At 31.4% G+C, this 21,595-nt stretch overlaps 1 protein-coding gene across 6 annotated transcripts in view; it reads right to left on the reverse strand.

Annotated features, from left to right (window-relative positions):
• LOC142233050 (2-oxoglutarate dehydrogenase complex component E1-like) overlaps positions 1-21,595 on the reverse strand; it is a 36,882-nt gene that overhangs the window by 13,951 nt on the left and 1,336 nt on the right. For 2 of the 6 annotated variants that reach the window (XM_075303835.1, XM_075303833.1), the window contains exons 1-5: positions 17,403-17,557; positions 8,540-8,651; positions 8,324-8,464; positions 8,086-8,265; positions 3,105-3,207 (exon numbers count right to left, since the gene is read on the reverse strand). In XM_075303835.1, coding sequence (XP_075159950.1) covers positions 3,105-3,207; positions 8,086-8,265; positions 8,324-8,464; positions 8,540-8,632 — 517 coding nt within the window. In that variant the 5' untranslated portion in view covers positions 8,633-8,651; positions 17,403-17,557. Of the gene's footprint in view, positions 1-3,104; positions 3,208-4,117; positions 4,248-8,085; positions 8,266-8,323; positions 8,465-8,539; positions 8,652-17,402; positions 17,558-21,595 lie in introns of those variants that run through there. The other 4 variants (XM_075303834.1, XM_075303830.1, XM_075303831.1 and 1 more) reach the window with 2 other exon arrangements.

The raw sequence follows: 21,595 nt of genomic DNA on the forward strand, positions 1-21,595 counted from the left end.
AATATACAAACGCCCAAGATATGAATGCTCTTTTATGGATTAAGATAGACTAAAACCTCATTCACATTAGGCTCGAAATCTACTAAAAGTGGATTAGAAATCCCTTTTTTATAAGGCAAATGACAGTTGAAATCTAGTGAAAGTGGATTGTGGAATGAGGTATAAAGCAACAATTTGTAAATACTCAAGTGATAAATGTTTCAGATAAACCCGGATCTTTACTTGCTTAAAATACTTGAACATCCCAGCAACTTCAAAAAGGCTAATTTGATTAGGCGAATCAGGCTTAAGGAAGAAAATATGAATATTATTCTATTCTTGAATCAAATATTTTGGTTGAAAAAAAAAAAAAAATAATATCGTATATATGTTTTCTCGTTTATATATTAAAAACAAAAACTTTAAATATAAAGATAATATATGTATATTATTCTAGACCAGCCTATCGTCAATTATTGATGGTTATGAAATTACTATAGTCGACTATCGATGGCTTTGATTATCGATAGTTCTCCACCTCTAATGAGAATATATTTTTGTGATGTGGGAACATTTACATATATTTTTTTTAATGGAAGTGTTTGCTATGTTATATGTGTTTGAATGTTATCGAAAAATATGTCAGATAGTGTCTTCAGTATCTGATTAATTTGGTATAATGTTAAACATTTGTAATTTACTTTTAATTACACATAGATGGTTTCTATTTTTTTAATATAATAATACATTTAATAATAATATTTTAATGTCCATTTTAATTTACATAATGCACCAAGCATAAACATACTTCGACTCATATTCACACTACAACATCCTAGAGCCAAAGCCGGATGGAGCCGAACATGTGAAACCCTTCATCAACTCTAGCGGGTCATGTGAAGTCATTAGTTTTAGAGTTGAACAATCCGATTAAAAATGAGTTTTTTCAACGAGCTCTGACAATGGACTTTTTACCAAAAATGTCGAAGCGGGTTTTTCATTTTTATTTTAGTTTATTAAAAACTGCTGTTTAGTCGAGTATCGTGTAATTAAATTAATTGGCTACCCATCAAAAAAAGAAGATGTGATCACGTACATACATCACGAAATTAATTGATCCAATTACAACAATCCCTCGATTTACGTCGCCTCGGTTTACGTTGTTTCGATTTACGTCGTCAAATTTTTTGTTCCATCGAACTTCGATTTACGTTGCCATTCGATTTTTTACCAACTTTATCAGAAACGCCTTCCATAAGTGAAATAAGTTCCAACGATGATGACATCGAAACATTTATTTTTGAAATTCTTACTGAAAATTCATCAAATTCTGATTGATATTGCATATAAAGGGTGATTCTTTTGAGGTTAGGATTTTCATGCATTAGTATTTGACAGATCACGTGGGATTTCAGACATGGTGTCAAAGAGAAAGATGCTCAGTATGCTTTGACATTTCATCATGAATAGACTTACTAACGAGCCACAACGTCGAATTTTCAGTGAATGGGCCCTAGAAAAGTTGGCAGAAAATCCGCTTTTTTATCGACAAATTTTGTTCAGCGATGAGGCTCATTTCTGGTTGAATGGCTACGTAAATAAGCAAAATTGCCGCATTTGGAGTGAAGAGCAACCAGAAGCCGTTCAAGAACTGCCCATGCATCCCGAAAAATGCACTGTTTGGTGTGGTTTGTACGCTGGTGGAATCATTGGACCGTATTTTTTCAAAGATGCTGTTGGACGCAACGTTACGGTGAATGGCGATCGCTATCGTTCGATGCTAACAAACTTTTTGTTGCCAAAAATGGAAGAACTGAACTTGGTTGACATGTGGTTTCAACAAGATGGCGCTACATGCCACACAGCTCGCGATTCTATGGCCATTTTGAGGGAAAACTTCGGAGAACAATTCATCTCAAGAAATGGACCGGTAAGTTGGCCACCAAGATCATGCGATTTGACGCCTTTAGACTATTTTTTGTGGGGCTACGTCAAGTCTAAAGTCTACAGAAATAAGCCAGCAACTATTCCAGCTTTGGAAGACAACATTTCCGAAGAAATTCGGGCTATTCCGGCCGAAATGCTCGAAAAAGTTGCCCAAAATTGGACTTTCCGAATGGACCACCTAAGACGCAGCCGCGGTCAACATTTAAATGAAATTATCTTCAAAAAGTAAATGTCATGGACCAATCTAACGTTTCAAATAAAGAACCGATGAGATTTTGCAAATTTTATGCGTTTTTTTTTTAAAAAAAGTTATCAAGCTCTTAACAAATCACCCTTTATAACGCAATTGTCGATGTGGCGATGTGTTTTCTATGTATACAACGTAACGGGTTTTCATTTGTTTATGAATTTAATTTTTAACATACATAATTAAATGGACTTAGGAGTAAGTGTGAGCAATTTTTAATTCGGTTTGTCTTCAATCATGAACATGAAAAAATTAATTGAGTTTTGTAATCAACATCAATTAAATTTTTAATTGAATCAATTAAAAAACTAATTCAAGTTTGTTAAAGAAATCAATTAATTTTTTAATAAAGTATATTTTTAATGTCCAATTAAAACTGTGATTGATACTATCATGTTGGTGATATAAGACATTTCAATTAAAAAATTAATTGTATCAATTAATTTCGTGATTGAATCAGAACAAATTTTTTTGAGTGTTAAATTCATCAATTCAACAAGACAATGTCTATCCATTTCCGTGGCATTATTTGTTATTTTTTCGGCAACCTAGACAAATATTAAACACAAAACAAGTAATAAGAAAACAACAAATGCAATTGCAATAAGTATGGCATCTAACAAAAATAATATACATTCAAAAAATGGTAGTAATGACCACATCAAATTACATTCACTGTAAAAAAAAATTAAGATTATAGTATATATTTACAAAATTTTGGGCAAAACAAGACAACAACAATTTATGCTACTCTAAATTGGGGTTTTGCTTTCTTGCGAAAAACAAAAAAACCAAACTAGTTACACCAGTTTAAAACTAAATAGGAAAGGGAAAAACCAAAAATATTGTGCAGGAGATTTTCATTCTTAATCATTTCATGGTGACGGAAATAGAAAGGTGTTTACTACAACCGAAAATCAATCTTACTTACCAAAATCGAAGGTAGCATGAATAACTTTAATTGTAGAGTTGCGAGGCAATTCGGCGGAATTGATTTCAAGGGGGTCGAGGTGAGCAATGTTATGGCCTCGAATCTATGGTTATGTTAATGGTTTTTAAAACCATATTTATTTTGTTTGCAAATTTATGAAGTAATAACATTTGTTTTTGAAAATTACAATCATTTTTTTTTTAATTTTAGCCCCCAATATGCCAATTTGTGGACGAGTAGAGGATAAATATATAGAAAAAAGCAAACAGAAAATTTTTATAAGCATGTGTTTAGTAGTTACATTTAAAAATAATTTATTTGAAAATTATAGAAATAGCACAAAAAGTTTTTGAACGACCACGAATTTTATGAGAATTTTGAAAACCAAAAATATTAATAATGTTAATGAAAACAACAAAACACAATGTGATGTTAGATTTAAAATGGGGTTAAAAATAATATGGAGAAATATACTACGACTACTAAAACATAATTAAATTGAATAATTTATGTAACAAACAACAAGGTTATTTGAATAAGGGGATATGGTCATATTGATCAAATATTCGAACACAATGAGTATCAAACTTTTTCCACGAGTATTATTTGTTTGATTTCTGTTAAATATTTGCCAAATGTGACTGTTTCCTAACTACTATTTAAATTTATTATAGAGTATTTACTTTCGACTGGGTTAGAGGAAATATTATTAACAATAACGACAACAATCAATGCTGGTCTTAATATCTAATTTTTGGATATCCTTTATCTATGTGATGGACGAGTAGTACTAAGAAGAAATTTATAACTTCCTTAAAAATGCTATGTTTACATAGACATAGACAGAGAAAGTGAGAGAAAAATATGATGCCTCATTGATATTTTTTGTACCAAATCTCCGAATTTCATTTTTTTATTTTAATTTGCGGTATAACGCAGTTTTGTTTTAATTCTTCAACTTATTCAAGTTCTATGGTATTATATGAAGAAAGAGAAAGAAAAAATGAAATTACCAAACAAAAAGCCAGAATGTTGGCGTAAAACATCTTCATTAGCACGACGTGTAAGACCATCTTTCGCCCGAATTTTTTCTGTCGTTAGAATTCCCAAGGGATCCAATTCCGAAGCCAAATGACCGCGTGCCTAATAGTGTGAATGAATGAATGAATTTTAATGCAAATGTGTTTATTAAATGGAAGGAAAAGGGGGGAAATAGAATAATATTATTTTTCTTCAATTAAATGTAATACAAAACAGTACCAACAGCATAGAATCCATTTTCCTTAATATTAATTACATTAATTTTCTTCATGTTATTATAATAAGATCCTAACATAAATCGGTCCATTAAATATTTATTAATTTCCACAATTGTTATTTATATATGCACGCAAAAACAATATCATTCGTTGAAGGCGCCATGAAGTTGAGACCCCAAGATCAAAACAATTGTTCTTTTCTATGTCATCATCAGGTCAGTATTATTAAAAGATTTCATATGCCATCAAAAACATTTTATGATGAAAACTTTATCGTACAACAGCTTTGGCATGCTCAGACTTGTGAGCCTGATGAAAACTTGAGTGTTAACGTCGTTTAATCGGGCTCAAATTTTGGCTATCCCAATATCTGGAAAGGGGATTCGTTTTGTGGGGTTAAGGCGAACAAGATTCCGACATTTTTTTGCCCCATATAAGTTGCGGTCACTCTAATATGTACATTTCAAAGACCAACTTTTGATTAAAATCGGGGTTTAACTAATTGAATGATTCTACTTTTCGATTTTAAAGAGCTGATAATTTGCCTAATATCGTCAGTTAAATCTATGATTTTGGCTAACATCAAAAGTCGATTACAAATTTATTTGATTTTATTGTTTTATTGTGTTTGACTCTCTTATATAGCACCTGATCCTCTTCGAAATTTTAGAAAATGTTCCCTCTTTTTGTACAAATATTTTCAATAAGTTCTATTTACCATTGATTTTTTCAATATATTATATACTTTTTTACATATAAAAGACGAAAGAAAACATTATTTACTCAACCAAGCACAACAAAGCAGCACTACTAACTCGAGTTTGGATAAGCTTCATGCAGGTGATCCAAGATAAAAGATTACTCGTTCAACTTGGATCACCTGCATGAAGCTTATCCAAACTCGAGTTAGTAGTGCTGCTTTGTTGTGCTTGGTTGAGTAAATAATGTTTTCTTTCGTATTTTTCTTCAATTATAATGGGAACCAAAAATGTTTTGTCATATTTCATTTTTTATCATATTATTATTTATAATTGTTATATTTCATTTTTTATCATATTATTAATTAATCTATTTTATACCATCTTATATACATATTTATACTTTTTATATACTCGCATATATTTTCACATTGCCATAACTTAAATTATACTTTAGTCACGGTTAGTAGTTCATTGTAATTTACATAAATTGGCCGCTATGTGGCTTCAAATTACATAATGAAAATAAAATAAAAAAAAAAAATAAAATAAATATAATATTTTACATTCAAAGAGAACATTGTGTAAAATTTCGTTCGGGAGGAAAAAAAAATAATTTTTTGATATGTTTTTGCGTCTTTTCCTAATCATTAAAACATTTACTCTCTTTAGTTTTAGTTATTTAAATTTTTTTAAAATCTTATTGGGTAATTAAATTGCGATCTAAATACCATTTATACTTAACACTTTTACACCTAAAAATGCATATGTTCTATATGTTTTATTGATAGCTATAAAAATTGTTAAGTTTACATGTTTAATTACATGAAGCTAAAATAAGTTAACCAATGTTATTTACCCCATACAAACGAATTGTCATTGCATATTTATTTTGTTTAATTTTGTTTGTAATATCAAAAATTAATAAAAAATAATACTGTCCACCGAAGCGAAATTTTAGACTAACTCTATTTTCTTCCAATGTTAAAGTTTATTCTTTCGGAAACCCCAAATACTAATTTATTGTATTTGTTGCGACGTTTGTCTCCAGCGAATTATCTCTTTTTACATAAATAACTTTGACAATAAAAGAAATCTACGTTGGTCCAATATTCAAACTGATTCTAGTGCTTATTGAGATTTAATGAATTTGTGATTTTCGGACTTTTATTATAAATTAAAAAATACTCTATGGTCTTTAGTTTATATAAAAATGATGATATTCGACTGGATGAACTTTAAATGTGATGCTTATTTTTAGTACGGTAAAAAATATAAGTCTTAGAGGATTTTAAATAATTTACAACAATTACTAGAGTAATGAGTCTTGAGGTTATTATCATGGACTGATGTCAAAGAGACCAATTGAGATACATTGAGATCAACGAGTTCGATCCTTCATTTGTCTATTATTACATATTAAACATTTAGCATATTTTTTACATTATCCCATTATTAGCAATGCATATAATAGTTCCTTGCTCTTTGTTTTATTTAGCAGACTGTTTTGGAAACAAATACGTTTAAGAAAGTAATTTACAGTTCTTGACGAATTTATACATACATATACCATATGTACAAATTTTATTTTACGATTTCAAGAAAAGCCAAATTATCAACTATTGTACGCTCATCTTATGTCAAGATTATTAATTTTAAGGACATAAATACAATTAATAAAATGTTTATATAAATTTCGGTCAGTAAAAACTAAACTCGAAGCCAGAGTTGAATCCGATAATTTTTCGCCAGATATATTTGTGAAATTTTCTTTCCTTTATAGTGATGTGGTGAATTACATTTTATTTTTTATTTCCAATACAAAATTTTAATTTTTCCATTTTTGGTAAACATTTAAGTTTTTTATATACATAAATAGTTTTTTGTCGTGTGTTTAAATTGTAAATTTTTTAGTAACCACTACGACAATTTTTTTGTTTACCAATTTTAAACAAATGGCAAATCCCGGAGGAAATTTTTCAACAATTAATGCTCCATTATTTTGGCATACGGAATCTTTGCTGTGATTCAAACAAATCGAGTCTCAATTTATATTGGCTGGATTTTCTCATGATTCTACAAAATGCCATGCGATTGTTGACTCAAGTGAAAGCGATGCCATGGAAAAAGTGCATGACATTAAAGTAAATCCCATGACTGCAAATAGTTTTGCAACAAACTGGCAAGACAAATTGGTAAGCTGTATTTCAGATTCCGAAATAAAATTTCAGACTGTATCGAATCTGAAGTCAGATGTTACAAAAGTCGTCTTTATGACATCCAGAAGATGCATGAAAGTCTATGCGCCGAGATCGAAGGATTCGGAAATTCAAGAACGATATCTGAGCCAAAATTTACTCACCGTTTTTTTGTTGTATACTAAAAAATCTATTTACTGAAGTACAAAAACTTCATTCAATTGAGTATGTTGATCGTTTTTTATACTGACTATAGTCGTTATGTAAAAACGAAGTACAACTAGAATGATCTCAACGATAAGTTTAATTTTATGCTAGATTTATAAAATTTTATAACACACATTAGTCTCGGATTTATTACCAGCAAACTATTCAGTTGAAATTATAATAATAATACCGATTTTCCTGTTAGGTTAAAAAAAAAACCTTATAATATAATAGCATTCATGTCCTTATTAGTTAAAATATTTAATTCAACTATATTAGGAATTGTCATAAAAAAATACTCCTCAGAGAGTAATTAAATTGTTATATAATATTTATTTATTGTATTCGATTTCCACATACAAGTCTATTTTTGATTAGCTTTGATCTCACAAAGCGATAATATTTTGATTAACACTATACAACATATACAACGTCACTCATAATTAGGTTCTACTTAAATGATCCATAAAAATAAAAAATAAAACGTCACTTTCAAATAATTGACAACTAAACAACTCATTGAACAATATACATAAACGAAAAATACCCCATTTTTTTTAAAGTGAAATGATGATATGAACGAAATATAAAATACGGATTTGAAATAGGAAAAACATACCTGATAACTTCTGATGATGGCCTGTACAGCCAAATGATCATCGATGGTCTTGGAGTCTGGAGCAGGACCACCTACACCGGCCATACCACCATAAGCGGAGACGGGCAATGTATTATATTGTTGGGGAGCGAGATTTGGGGGTCCACAGTAGGAATTATTGCGGAAATAGGCATCCCAAGACTGAAAATAAATTTTAACAAATTAGTAGATTTTTCCACAATTTATTAGACAAACTTACAGTGTGTACAGAGGAGGGATCTCGTAACCAAGCATTGTACATTTCTTCCACATAAGAAGCTGTTGTTCCATTTGCAAACGGTTCGGCTGCAGCAGAGTTATAACAACGTAGCGCAGCGGCGGCCATAGCATTATGAACAATCTATAGAGTAGTAAGAACATTAATATTGATCCATCATATCCTGAAAATTGGACTTTTTATAGTGGAATACTTTACCTTCTTGTTGCTGCCCTTCAACAGCCATGATGCAAAGTTCTTATGTGCAATTGGCGATAAAGCCAAATTGAAGGCTGTATTGGCTCTATGCATGATGGCTTTCAATATTTAACTGTAATGACAAAAATGTATAAAGAAAAATTATTATTGATTTATTACACTTCCATATGAAATTAAATATTAAATATGAAAATTAAGGTGCCAATTGCATTTTAAATTGACACTTTGTTATGTATACAATGAATAAACGGCGATATTATATTCCGTGTGAATTTGATTTTTAATACATTATCTATTGTCATTATACGTTTACAATCATTACTGACCTAGTCAAACTATAAAGAGTTGTGAGCAAATTATTGTCTTTTTAAATTTTGTAATTTGCAAAATTGTTATCTAAATAGTGCAATAAAATATTTATTTTATAATTTATAGCAGTTTGTTCACAAAATGTGTTTCCTTCTTTTTTTACACACCTTATGTATTATTGTATGAAAATCTAGATAGTAGTCCATTGTAATAACTATTTGGCCAAACAGGCTTAGAATTACATTTTTTGAATGAATAAGTATAACTCTATTGACGCAAATTCAATAATGAAATTAAGAACTATCGGCAGAGTCGGATTTATCGTAAAGAAGGTAAGAGCTAAAATTTGGCGGAGACAATTAATTTAGTGCATTACCAAAAAATAGACTTGGGGTGTATATTTGTGAAAACCTGGTGGACATTTGCATGAATGTTACATCTAAATGTTAACCGTTGTGGCTGTATTGGGTAGACTTGGTAGGCTTGAATCGTAATTTTTAATAGATTTTATACTAAAGATATTTATAAAATATTGTTTTAATTGTGTTACGATAGACCCTAAGTTGAAATTTTTATTTTTCTCCGACAAACTAAAACATGTTTTAGTGTAATCGAGCTAAGAAAACAGCAGACAATGTTCGCTATTTCAGCAAACAGTGACTGATTTCCCTTTTTCTGCAGATTTTTTGCTTTATTAGCAGACTTTTCTGCCGTTTCTACTAACAAATCTCTTTGGGTGTATGATCGTGACAGAATTCAGATTAAAGGCAATTTTAGATATGATATCGACATTATATCCGCCCAATGTAGATGTATCTGCTGAAGATGAGCCTGGTCAAAGGATGGTCTAATAATTGTTATGCACAATTGTTATGTGTATCAAAAATTTCCATATAAATAAGTATTTGTCTTTGACAATGGTTATTCTTATGATGAACTTTCCGTACTTTACACTACATCGTATCCAATGTATTAAAAAATAATACATATAAACAATGTATTAAAACTACAGACCTATCGGTTCTGGGGGTATTTATTGTTTGCAACAAAATGTTTCACGGAACCACTTTAACTCCATTCAAATGCAAATATTTAATAAATTTTTATTTGACTCCAAAATATTTACTATGGCAGGCAAAAGTTCAAAAGATAAAGGCTTTTGTGTATAAAGGTAATTCCAAAACATACGTATTATAGAATCTAAAGTTTTTATTTGTTATACTATATAAATATATTGGCGCCTATAAGCCATCATAAACATTCATAAAAAACAACAACAGCTGTTTTTAGCTAAATTATATAAAAAACAGTCAGTAGATCATTTATATCCCCGGTTCTCTTCACCACAATAGTATATGTGATAAAAAAATGTTTATGCTAATATTTTGTAAAGTTAATAATGCGCATTTTCTATATAAATATCTTTGTGTGTTGACATTTGTAATACCAAAGGGAAAATATGACTTCAGTGTCACGTGAAAAATTCTCGTGGCTATAATACTAGGAATTTATGTAGCCCCTTGTAGAAAATGCAATTTTCATCTGATTTGCTTTAAAGTTGGCATTGAATTTTTTGAGGCCCTTATTCCATTTATAGGGCTCAATTCCATTTCATACTTTATTTGCAATTTTCAAGCTATGAAGGCTCTTTATACGTACGAATGAGTGAACATCTGGCATTTTCATGCCTACAATTATACTTTATAATCATGAAATCCAACTAGGTTAGGTTAAGGTTAAGTGGCAGCCCGATTAAGTTTCAGGCTCACTTATACTATTCAGTAGAGGTGTGCGCGTGAGTGAAATTTCATTCACACTCACGCACGATACGTGTAGTAGCCGATCCCACTCACGCACATTCACGAAATAAAAACCAGTATTCAGGCACGCTCATGCACGAACCACATTCAAAGATTTACGCTCACGCACGATTCACGAGAATAACGTGATTCACGACAATTTCACGACCTTTTCCAAACGGAAATCAGCAAAGGTAACAAAATTCAAAAATAGAATATAGTTCGAGAGCTAAATTAATTTCAGTTACGAGGGCAGTTCGGAAACTTCTTAGCCTAGCACAAAAAGCGCGGTATAAACAGAAAAAAGTTAAGTGTTTTGGAAACTTCCATCTCTGTTATGAACACATGTTAAATTTTGTTTGTAAGCTGGAGGAAGTGCCCCAAAAGAAGGCAAAAACAGTTCAATCGTCTGGTAAGATTATGGCAACGGATTTTTGGGACTTCAAAGGTATTTTATTGATCGACTATCTGCAAAAGGGTAAAACAATCAATTCAGAGTACTATTGAAACCTTTTGGATCAATTAAATGTAAAAATTCGAGAAAACGTCCTGGCTTAAAAAAAAAAAAAATTCATCAAGACAACGCACCAGCGCACAAGAGTGTTTTAACAATGGCTAATATCAACGAATTAAAGTAGAGTTGCTTGACCACCCATCATATTCTCCTGATTTAGCTCCCAGTGACCTTTACTTGTTCCCAAATCTAAAAAAAATCCTTGCTGGCAAGCGTTTTACCTCAAATGAAGATACAATCACAGTTGTAAACCACTATTTTCAAGACCTTGAGGAAAACTATTTTAATCAAGGGATAGAATTGCTAGAAAAGCGTTGTATTGAAGTTGCAGGAGATTATATTGAAAAATAAAAATATTTGTGAAAAACTAACTATTCTCTTTCATTGATAGGCTAAGAAGTTTCCGAACCGGCCTCGTAACATACGAGTATGAATTAAATCTTGATTTTTTTCGTGAGTGTGGTCTTGCAGAAATTTTATTCACGCACATTCACGAGAATTGCTTTAGATTTTGTTCACGACTCACGTGATTCACGCGTGTCACGCGCACACCTCTACTATTTATGCCATTGTGATCCAACTAAGAGACAAATCAAATTCTTTTCATTCTAACAACTCATCAAAAAGTTGATTCATAATTCGAGTTTTCAAAGTAAAATTCAAATTAAAAAAAAAAAATAACTAATAATAATTTAATTCTATAAATAATAATAATTTAATTCTAATTAAAATCGTTAACATGGATTGTGCTAGTACTATGTACTATCTCGTTTTATTCTAGGTGTTGCAAATATATCCCATAACTTATAAGACCCAGTTTCAGAGTGATGGTACAGGTGTATAAAACAGGTGCAATATACCATTATTCCCAATTCCAAACAATTGGATTAATTATAATGATATTCATCTTTTACAAACAATTTTCACTGAAACAATACTTAAACGAAATGTCACGTAAAAACGGTTTACCGGAAGTAAACAATTTTCATGAGAAGTGAACGGTTTCTTAATAATGCCACATGATTGAATATTTATAAAGCTTAAAACAGAGAGATGTACAGCAACATGAAAAAAATGAAATTTAAATTAATTTCGCGACAAACAAAAAACAAAACCTGTTGTCAGTTTGCTTTATTTGTTTAAAACCAAGAGATCGTGCTTTGCAAAGAAATTTGACATAGTATCCAACGCAAATGAAGATAAAAGCGAAATGAAATAAAAACAAGAGAAATTCAAAGCACGTGACGTCAATATGCCAGGGCATAGCAATCTGTATGTATAAAATATTTCAAATAGCAAACTTCTTTCATGAATAGCGTCATATATCTTTCGTATAACCATCAAAGAATTCTAGAAATACCATTAAACATGTCTAGCAGAATACTAATCACAAGATTTCTCAAGTATGATGGAATAGTAAAACAACAAAAATGCAAAGATAACAGCTGACTAATGGTAATGACGTCCATATCATATACTCCGTAGAAGAGACAAACCAGACAGGCCCAGTTTTTTTTTGCTCTATATTATTTTCCTTTCACTTGATAACGATTGAGTTACTATTTGCCAGCCGGCACTGGACTTTGGCGGCATTATTTCTAGTTTTATTTGTTATTTTCTTATGCAGTTACTACTGATAACGCGCCCCGTCGTTCTCTTGGGCCAATGTTTTCCTTCAATAATGTTTTGATACTTCTGTCACATGTTCTTATCGTATTCATCATCAACCCGTTTCGAGTAATTCTTTAAAATTTACTTATCTATTTCATCATGTCTAAATTTTCTACATCACAATTTTGGCCATTTAAAGTGGCCAACGAAAATAAGCATTTCTCTATAACAATAAATATTTGCTGTTATATATGATCAATTTAAAAAGGAATTTATATTGGCCAATAGTGCTTCAATAAAATAATTATTTTTATATGACATACATTTTTGCCACTTAACTTCTTTCGAAAGTGCACTTAGAAATATTGCTGAAACTATTTTTATATTAAATAGTTCCCGTCTGCTGGATGAGTGTTTATTAATACTTCATGTACAATGTTACTTGTTTAAATTATACTGTATCTGTATTTCGTATAAGCCTAATTAAGAAAGATAGGCTATGATAAGTTTTACAACAAAATCTTGGCGACTATCATTCCGGATGGGATAATTAGAAAAACTCATAACATACCAATGAACCCAGCACCATTCTAATTTCTTCTTCTTCGAATCGAGAATTATGAAACAGAAGTAGCAAACTTGCTGAGCAAGCCACTTACCACAGGCATGGTTGTAAGGTGCTGCGTAAGTGTGTAAACGTAAGGTTTAAGGTCCTTTGTGTGTAAACATAACCATAGCTGTAGGCGAGCACCTGTTTACGTTAATTTCTTATTAGGAAGTCCAAAATAACGCGACGGAATACCAAATTGAAATCTAATTGGATTTCTTGACGGAAAATGAAATGGTGTGGCCACGTGGACATTTTTTTTATCTCCATATAATTTATTAAATAATAAGCCATTATTCGACTCCAATGTGGAATATTAAAAACTTATCCTATATTTGCATCAAAAGCACTCGGAAATAAGAAAAGAGAAAATTTTTGCGAACAATCTTATTCTGCATACATATTTGTTCGTAGGCTTGAAAACATGGACCGATATCAACCATCTTCCGAATATTGCTTTATGTGTTGGAAAAAACAATAAAAAGGACACATTTCAATCAAATCGTATAAAATGTGGATATATAGAAGTTTAGTGGACGAAATTGGGTTTTCAACCAACTTTGGCAGCTTTTAGTTGTCCAATAAGTGAAAACATTGGATGGGTATATATGGGCGTTTAGCAAATAATAGATCGATACCAATAATCTTCAGCATATTCCTTTAGCGGTCATGAAATTCAAAATATGGCGCAAATCGGATAAAATTGGCGAAGTCTAGTTTAGATATTACCGATGTTACCCATCTAAAGGGTGATACGGTCAAAATTTGGTCAATATAAACTTGACGTATTTCTTTCAATTTTGCATTTAGAAAACCTGAACACCCCTCATTTTGAAGGTGTGTGTGTGTAGAATGTTGCTCCTATTTTGATTTTGGAATTCACTCTTCAGTTGTCAAAATGCCATCCAAGCAAGAAGAGCAGCGTATCAAATCGCTAAAAGTTGCCAAATCAAGCGAAACCCTAACCTCTCTCTCCGAGATGCCGCAAATAAGCTGGGTGTATCGTCTACAACCGTGCATCGAGCCAAAAAACGAGCCGGACTATCGACTTACAAGAAGGTAGTGACTCCAAATCGCGATGATAAACAAAATACGACGGCCAAAGCGCGATCCCGGAGGCTGTACACGACGATGCTGACGAAGTTTGACAGCGTGGTAATGGACGATGAAACCTACGTCAAAGCCGACTATAAGCAGCTTCCGGGACAGGAGTTTTATACGGCAAAAGGAAGGGGAAAGGTAGCAGATATTTTAAAGCACATAAAACTGTCAAAGTTCGCAAAAAAATATCTGGTTTGGCAAGCCATCTGTACCTGTGGCTTGAAAAGCAGCATTTTCATAGCTTCCGGTACTGTCAACCAAGAAATTTACGTGAAAGAGTGTTTGAATAAACGTCTGCTGCCTTTCCTGAAGAAACACGGTTGTTCCGTACTGTTGTGGCCGGATTTGGCATCTTGCCATTACGGTAAAAAGGCCATGGAGTGGTACACCGCCAACAACGTGCAGGTGGTTCCCAAGGACAAGAACCCTCCCAACACGCCAGAGCTCCGCCCAATTGAGAAATACTGGGCTATTGTCAAGCGGAACCTAAAGAAGACCAAAAAAACTGCTAAGGACGAGCAGCAGTCAAGGCAAACTGGCTTTCTGCGGCGAAGAAGGGGGACAAGGTGGTTGTACAAAATCTGATGGCAGGTGTCAAGCGTGAGGCCCGGCAATTCGGATTTGGAAAAGCGAAAACCTAACTGAATATTTTTCCTGAATTTTATACTAATTGAACTTGAAAAAGAAATCTAATTTGATTTTTTAAATAAACGATTTCACCATTTACACGCGTTTTCCCTTGATCAAATTTTGACCGTATCACCCTTTAATGTCTGGGGTTTATCTGACTGAAATTTAATAAAATCAACACTAGTGAAATCACTCAATGCTAGGGAAAGCTAAGTATTTTAGTGGCAACTGTCCGTTAGTATTCTCCAATAATAAAGAGGTCACTTCCCATTTAAATGAAAATACACTCAAGATGTGAAAATGTCTACTTTTCACTCAAAGTCAATTAAAGTGAAATATGTATAAAATATTTGTATTATATTTATTAGAGGTGTAAAGGTAAGAGGTTTCAAAAAATTGATTGACAGTTAACATGCTTTGATTTATGCCAATAGAAATTTCAGATAAGATACCTAAAAATGGCTAAAAATAAAAGTAGTGGTTTAAATCCAATCCATCCAATCAAAAGGTTGTTTACTTGGAATTGTGCAATTTTTTTTTTTAAGAATTATCGATATTGATCGACACTGTCATAGACATTAACACGATAACTTCAAATAGAGTCTTATTAGGACTTAAATCAAACATTATTCAGTATACTACTGTCAGTCAAACTAATAATAAAGAATCGAAGAATCTAATGTCAACTCAAACGCGACATGACATTGATTAAATGGGTTCAATTCCAAGAAATTTTCGCTCACTTCAATATACCATTATTTTAGTCAATACGTCTAAATGTAGACTGTATCAAAAACAAATGAAAATATGTTATAAGGGGGAAACAATTATTGAATGCTAAAATAACAAAAAGCATTTACTGCGCAACTATGAACTTCAAGCCTACTTTTACAATATAAATGTATTGTATTGCATATGGGAAATGGTGTTTGTGGAAGTTTTTTTTTTTAATGCATCTTTTTACTATATGAGATGTGCTTATTAGAGCTCGACCGAAGCATTTTGAATAATTTATTTTATATCGAATTGTCCCAGTGTTGAATTTGTCTCAGTCAAAACACCCAGTACAAATAAAACGTAAAAAAATGATAAAAATTCCTATATTATGTAGCAGTCATGAAGTGTTACCCAAAGTCACCCTGGTAACATTTTGTGCCACATTCCTTGTATATTCCCCTTTTTTCCATTATGGTTAACATAAATAGTCGATTTTGAATTCAATGTTCGTTATTTCTATATTTTATTACGAGAACATCAAAAGTACACTCTTCTAAATTTTGTAGAAGTGCACATTTAAAAAAGCTGCAAATCATTTTTTTTTTTTTTTGGTTTTTACAAAGTCTACTCTTCCAAATTTTGAAAAAAAAATCCAATAGTTTAAATTTTATAGCCTACATGGATGTATACGCTAAGGTCGAATTTGTTCACCATTTTCCACCATTTTTCTATTAATCCATCGGCCGGCTTTTAAAGGAATCAACCATAATACGTCAATACATAAGAAGACTAATACTGCAATGCATTGCAGAAGACCATCGATTTTTCTTGAGGCATTATATAAAAGAAAACGTCACTGAAGTGAGAAAAAGCAAATAGTACTAAAAACATTACAATAGATATATATATAGAAACGAGGAAAATGATAGAGAGGAAAACTAACAATAAAACACACCCACCAATACATAAACAAAAAAAGAAAACATATGGTAAAGTGAGGTGAAGGGTCACCGCGGAGGAAACTAGAATAATAAACAAACAAAAATGTGAAAATTTACCAAATCAAGTTCAACCATTCAAACATTTTTTAAGCACATACATACATACATATATAGTACAAAAAATTCTAGAAGTCCATAGATTTTGTGGCAAAAATAAAAGTTCTTTTACTGCGTTTTTCTTTAAGTAAAAATAAAACCTGATGAAAATTTGCTGCAGCTATCATTACGTTTTGCAATAGACGTATGGTACTACCAACAGATGAACCAACCAATTAGCTAGACTTTTATAATTTCACACACAAGATTACATAAGATCTCATAATTTTCCATAGGGTTTTGAAAAAATTTATTGTTTTTTTTTTTAATATTTTCCGTAGATTTTATCGTTTTGTTTGTGTTTTCTTCAATTAATTGAAAAATATATTTTCAATTATTATACAAATTTTTTACTGCATTACGTGATTTCTTTTTTTAATTTTTTTTCCAATACTTTTTCTATATGATATTCACTTTGCTTTGTATATATTCAGTTATGTGTTTTTTATGACAATTTCAGATATTAACGCTTACTAACCGTTTTTTAAAGTAGTTAATAATTTGGAAAAACGTTTAGATGTCACTTTGCTCTCACTTTTTCCGGTTGTCTTTCGGTTTAACGACGATCTTAACGCTAGAAACGCTCCGCCTCGACTAAAAATGTTTTGTGAGAATTTCGTTTTAACCGAAAACTGAAAATTTATTTATCACAAAAACAAGAAAACATACGAAAGAGTAAAACCAACAACACCTCAGCACCTCCGACCAACACCAGACGTCACCACCACTTTTGATAAAAGTGAAATACAAAGAAAACCAAAAACAAACAGGCAAAAAAGAAAATGCTCAAGCAACAAGTAGACTAATCATCACCATCGTCTCAAAAATACCCCTCTGACGTTAAAACTCGAAAAAACGATATGATAAAATTTGTTAAATGAAAAGTAAATAATTTTATATATTTCGACAAACGAATTGCCAGTTGTTTGTCTCATACCTTTGAAAATTCATGGTCATAGGCGCATAAACACATGACTTTTCTACCTACCATCATTGTCGCCAGTATCTATAAAAGGTTGATGGTAGTGATTGCGTTGAGGGGAACATCTCTAGTGTATATTTTTCGACGAAAAGTCAAATGGAATTTGACCAATTGATTGTATAATCTTATATATAAGCTTATTAGGAACTAGAAACTAAGACGGACCTATTAATTATCTAGTGTATGAAGGCCCCGCGGTAGTGCAATTTTTATAACGACTTGCCTTGCAGAGGGTTCTGTCAATCTTGGCAAAATACTTGATGTTTGTTTTCAGTAATGCGGTTGAATTCTGAAGTGCATCAAATCTTATCTGAGAAGGTACATATAAAATGCAGCGCACATTTCACGATCACGATGTTAACATCGAATCGTCCTGCCGATGTGATAAGATAGAAGTACACCATGCGGTATCAAAATGGACTTTAATTAGCCCTAGTGGCCTTGTAGGAGTGCGTTAATTTTATAAAACAAAATTGCCAGTTTCTATTGGCGGCCGGAATTGCACTGGTAAGTGCCTCTTTGAGATCATTAAAGAAGCATGAACAATTGCCTGACTCGAATAAATACAAAGCTTTTAATTTAAATCCGAATAAACGCTGATGAAAAAGTTCCAACTACGTTCGGCCGCCATATCAAACCTAATTTTATGGTTTTGTTCGTGTTTTGTTCTCGAAAAACGAGAATACGTTACGGAGATTTTTACAATATTTAAAATTTTTTTGATATATGTGAAAATCATATTTATATTGTATATATTCAGATATGTTTTTTATGATAATTTCAAGCATAAACGGTTGCTAACCTATACCATTAACAAATAGATAGACATACACAGAACAACTGGTTGATCAACTCAGATGTAATCCTTAATCGATTAGTGGTAGATATATTTTGTAGAATATTATGTATAAAACCAGCAAAGTTCATAAAACTACCATTCAAATAAAAGTCTTTTATTGGATAGTAAAAACTTTGTTGCAGAATTTTTATAGGAACAAAGTACAAAGTTGATAATAATTACCTTAATAAAATACTAGCGGTTAAATCGATAAAATTATCAATATTTTTCGCGACTTTTTTCTCATTTTGTCTTTTGAACAGATAAGGTAAATTTACTGATACGGAAATTGTCGATATATGTAGATTTAACATTGCAATCACCCCAAGACTCTAAAAATGTATCTTAGTCATGGTAGATATAAAGCTTTATAAAAGTAGAAATACCAAAATGATAGTCCATTTATGGAAGAAATATAGCTTTACGCAATATATAAAAATTAATTAAAAAAAAAACTCTTGTCTCACTTAAAGAACTATTTTTTAGAGTAATAGTGCAAATGAACTTTTCAAGTGACGGCGATATGATGGAATATTTTTTTGTTTATTTTGTTCGATTTTTTTTTATTCTGTTTTCATTCATCGGTTCTGTTTTCGTACATTTTAGAGAAAAGGCCGGTCTATTATTGCCGTTTATTAGAAGAAATAAACGGCCGCCTATTCATTTTGGGCGTTGAAACATTGTCTAATTGAGTATTTTGTATACGAAGAAATTTTAACAGGTTATTTTTGTTTTTTTTTTTGAGAAATATTTGTTTAGGTCTTTGGGAGTCATTAAATACAATAGTTTTTTTCCAGTTAAAATTTCATTCTGGATTGAAATGCCAAATGTGAACTTAGGTAGGACTTAAGTCTGTTTTCAAAAATACACTTTGATTACCTTCTCTACTATTAAAAATGCCGCCCTTTAAAGCAGGAACCGATGAAAATATCAGACTTCGTCTGATTGATGAGGGAGTTTCCTGCAACCGTTTATGAATTTAACAATGTTTTCGGGCTTAGAATATACTGCGTACATTTTATTAACATATACTAATTACTTTTTTGTTTTACCAATACGACGCTCACTTTTGATTGAACTGGTTAAAATGTCAGGAATAATCCAGTATTGTTATTTACCAACTTTGGAGTGGAATTATGATAAGCTGAAGGTGCATTTTTTATGAATATTTGGTATTATGTGAATAAAAAGATAAGGGGTCTATAAACCAAAGGTGGGTGTGGCATTATCGATATGAAGAATGCGTTATAAAAGTAAAGTAGTTTAATCATTAGAAAGCAAATTATTTCGAAAAAAAAAAAAAAAAACAAATTATAGATGTGAAACCTATGGTAGCGTACAATGAATTAAAATCAAAAGAATAAAGGTAATGTTTAGGTTCGAATGATGTTTTTAGATTTATTCGTAATAAGGGGACTTAATTCAAAGTTTATTGATATTCCCCTCTCGTTAGAAAATGTGCACTAAGCTCTGAATGCAGCCCTGTGCTCTCAGCACAATTCGTTATATTTTCTAACGAGTCCCGTTGTTGACGTTTACCGCCTTTCGGCATTGTAGATGTCTTCGTTATTGGATCACGTCCTTGTAACAACGAGTTGTAAAAAAGGTACATATTGATCTCCCAAAATTCAATAAAATTATGCTTTATTGATTGCTTTAAGAAAAAACTAAATCCTTGTGTTTTATTAATTTTATTCTCGGTGCTACGCATTCATTGCTCTTTCGAACCGGATCAATCACTATTACGAGCAAAACGAAATGTCAAAAAAATGTTGATAGCACAGTGCATACAGAATGTGCCAGGTTTAGTCGTATGATGGTTGAGTTTCTCGTTCGGCGTGTAACAGGGATGGAAAATACAATTTTTAAGAAAGTACAAAAAAGGTATTTTTTGAGCGGAAAGGTACTTTTTACAAAAATTTCACTGGAAATTTATTGTCAAGAGACTAAATTTTAAAGAAAATAAAATTCTGACAAAATTTTCTATATAAATAAAATTTTGACAAAATTTTCTATATAAATAAAATTTTGCAAAAATTTTCTATAGAAATAAAATTTTGCAAAAAAAATCTGTAGAAAAAAAATGTTGCAAAATTTTTTCTATAGAAATAAAATTTTGCAAAAATTTCCTTTAGAAATAAAATTTTTACAAAATTTTCAATTGAAATAAAATTTTGACAAAATTTTCTACCGAAATAAAAAATCGATAATATAGAATCGCATTCTTTTTTCGACTAAAACATTCTTGAAGATCAATAAAATCCTGTTTTTGACTATGTCTTTTACAAAATCGAGATTTTCTTCCCACATGAACATGTCTGTTTTGCCATATTTGTAAAAGACTATTAGCAAATAAGGTTGATAAAGACTTTCTCAAAATATTAAAATATTTTGTCAAAGATATTGTACTATAAATCTGATATCGACTCAAAAATGTCTACACAAAAGGTACTAAATCATTCGCGGGGGTACTACGGTACTGACCGGGGTGAAAAAGTATTGAAAAAAGTACTATAGTACTGCATTTTCCATCCCTGGCGTGTAAGACTAATGTGACACAAAAAAATTGTTTCCAAATGTGATCAGGCACTTGCCCTTCAGCAATGATGTGTACATTTGTGCAGATCACTATATTGGTAGTAGTAGTGCAACTATCTCACCCAAATTCAAAGTGTTTCTAAGTAATCCGCTCGTGCCACTGCCATTTGATATAAGCACTAAGGTCTCCGCCAAAATCCTCATTGCTTGAAACTATGTTGCTAAAGCATTACCTCTTGGTTGTTTTCGCAGTTACCATTCATACGAATCCACCTAACAAGAATATCTGGACCGATCTTCACTTTCTATAGCG

Source organism: Haematobia irritans, chromosome 4, assembly GCF_050003625.1.
Source record: "Haematobia irritans isolate KBUSLIRL chromosome 4, ASM5000362v1, whole genome shotgun sequence".
NCBI lineage: Eukaryota > Metazoa > Arthropoda > Insecta > Diptera > Muscidae > Haematobia > Haematobia irritans.